The 2354-nt window shown below is 37.4% G+C and overlaps 1 protein-coding gene across 7 annotated transcripts in view; it reads left to right on the forward strand.

Annotated features, from left to right (window-relative positions):
* The window catches only part of DOCK9 (dedicator of cytokinesis 9), a 187403-nt gene that overhangs the window by 153557 nt on the left and 31492 nt on the right, over positions 1 to 2354 (forward strand). For all 7 annotated transcript variants that reach the window (XM_023532423.1, XM_023532426.1, XM_023532425.1 and 4 more), the window contains exon 44: positions 1540 to 1597. In XM_023532423.1, coding sequence (XP_023388191.1) covers positions 1540 to 1597 — 58 coding nt within the window. The remainder of the gene's footprint in view (positions 1 to 1539; positions 1598 to 2354) is intronic.

Here is a 2354-nt window from a genome sequence, read left to right on the forward strand (position 1 = left end):
ACAGCATGGCCAGGATCCACGTGAAAAACGGGGATCTCTCTGAGGTAGCCTTGCAAGCCTCTCCTTCCAAGTTTTTGAGAAAACTAATTATATCTCATTCACTAAAAGAATCCAATTTTGAGAAAAATCGTCCAGTAATTAAAAGAAGCCAATTAAAAATATGTGATATTTTTAACAGTTTTCGGCTCAAGGTTACTTCATAGTCATTTAAGCATTTTAATAATTTACCATATCGCAAATTTACCATATTTCTGTCACAAAAGAGCTCTTAGAAAACGTCCATGTTCAAAAAAAAAAAAGAAAAGAAAACATCCATGTTCATACAGTTGCCTGCCAATTCAAGTACACTCAATTTCTGCAGCAAAACTCTCTAGTTCTAAAATTCAGCTATTTTGTGATAAAATAAAATTTTCCTGTTATTAAAGTAATGACCAGGCATCTCTTTTCCCTTTTGAGATTGTCTATTTCCATCTGTGAATGTGGTAGATATCAGAGGGCTCCCTCGTTTCCTGTACGGAGCCGCCATGTGTCAGTAAGCAGACGATGTGCCAGGGAATCGGGTGTGTGGGCTCCAGAGACAGACTGGATCCCAGACCCAACACTTACTAACTCCGTGACACCGAGCCAGTGTTTAACCCCTCTGTGCCTCGATGACATCATCAGTAAAACGGAAGTTGTTAAGGAAAACAATAGTCTATAAGACAGGTTCTGTGTTTCCATGAAAACTCTGTTTAGGGTTTGTGCTTGAGACATTTAGGTATGACCAATGGTATTAGCAAAGAAATATGTTTTTACTTTTAAACTTCTGTAATTAAATCAGTAAAGTTAAGTTCTACATCTGAAAGATTTGTGTAACTATTTTTACGTATTGATTATTCAAGGAGTCTATTCTATTTGACCATAAATTTGACCATACGTTAGCCATAATAAAAACGAATTATATATTAGTAGTAATAGTAATTTTTCTTTCATTCTGGTAAGAACCAGGGGCTCAGGCATTAGAACCTTATAGTGGCTTCATTTCTAAGAGCTATCTTTGATTTTTATAAGACCATGAGAACTTGGTAAAAAAAAAAAAGTCTTTTTTTTTTTCATTTAGAATTCTATGTTTGTAAAAGTTACTTCATCATTTTTAAGTCAAGAGAAAACTATATTCGCCCTTGAAATTTGAGCAGGTCTATGAGAACCTCAGAAGGCACACACCTTTTCTTCAAATGGTTACCTTTTCACTTTATGAGAAATGATCCAGAAATCTTAGATATAGTAAGAAAAGATGTTTTTATCTTTTACATTAAAATTTAATAACTAAATAGAAACGAGCCTTCACAAATTATGCTATTTGTCTCAATTCCCACTTTATTTCAAAATTCACTTTGTATGAATTCCACTTTTTTCAAAAGGTATAATGTCAGCTATTAGAAACACTAGTTGGTAATTTGAGATCTATTATAAGTGCATACAGTCATTAGATTTTTGTCTGTGAGGTCTTTTGGCATACTTTATAAATGGTGATTCTGAGACATGTATCTTTTATTATAGGCAGCAATGTGCTACGTCCACGTCACAGCCCTGGTGGCAGAATATCTCACACGAAAAGGTGAGAAATGATTCCTGTGTTCTGTGAAATAAACATAAAACTGTACAAAGCAGCAAAGACCAGACTTTTTGAGAAAGATTTGGAGTTGAGGGATTTGTGTTTGTGTGTGTGTGTTGTGTGTGTGTGTGTGTGTGTGTGTGTTGTTTTATTCTCTGGCATGACATTTGCTTGACTGGGTACGCATATCAGAAATGCCAATATCAAAAAGAAAAGTGGACGGCATGTTGTCAAATAACCTCTTATAATGGCTCCATCTCACAAACACTAGTTAATGGGCTTTGCATCTGGGTGTCCCTCACAAGCCAATCTTGAGCTGAAAAGTTTTATTTTTCCTTAAGATAGTTCCCACTGCAACTGCTTACCAATCAAAAGACAGTTGTAACAGGAGATTGTCAGACAGCATTTTCTGGAAGCAGCCCAGTTGGCTTTATTGTGTGAGGAGGCAGCCTTGCTGGCTGGAAACCTTGCCCCCCAGTGGCAGGAGATGGCAAGGAGTGCATGCCACCTGTTTGCGCGTTCTGTGTTTGTCCCCAGATTAGCAGGCCATGCGTTCATTCACAGGTTCCTTTTGGTCAGACACCAGTTGCTCATTTCCATTTCAAAGTCAGCGCAGCCTCAAATGGTGGTGTTTGTTTCTGGAACACCAAGGTTCTTAGAAAAGCTGGTTGTGTGTGCATGTATACTGGAACACGGCAGTACCAGATCTGACTGAGGAGTATGTTTACAAAGTGAGAAATGGTAGAAAGTCACAGATGCC

The sequence above is a fragment of the Pteropus vampyrus genome, unplaced genomic scaffold (genome assembly GCF_000151845.1).
Source record: "Pteropus vampyrus isolate Shadow unplaced genomic scaffold, Pvam_2.0 Scaffold83, whole genome shotgun sequence".
Classification (NCBI taxonomy): domain Eukaryota; kingdom Metazoa; phylum Chordata; class Mammalia; order Chiroptera; family Pteropodidae; genus Pteropus; species Pteropus vampyrus.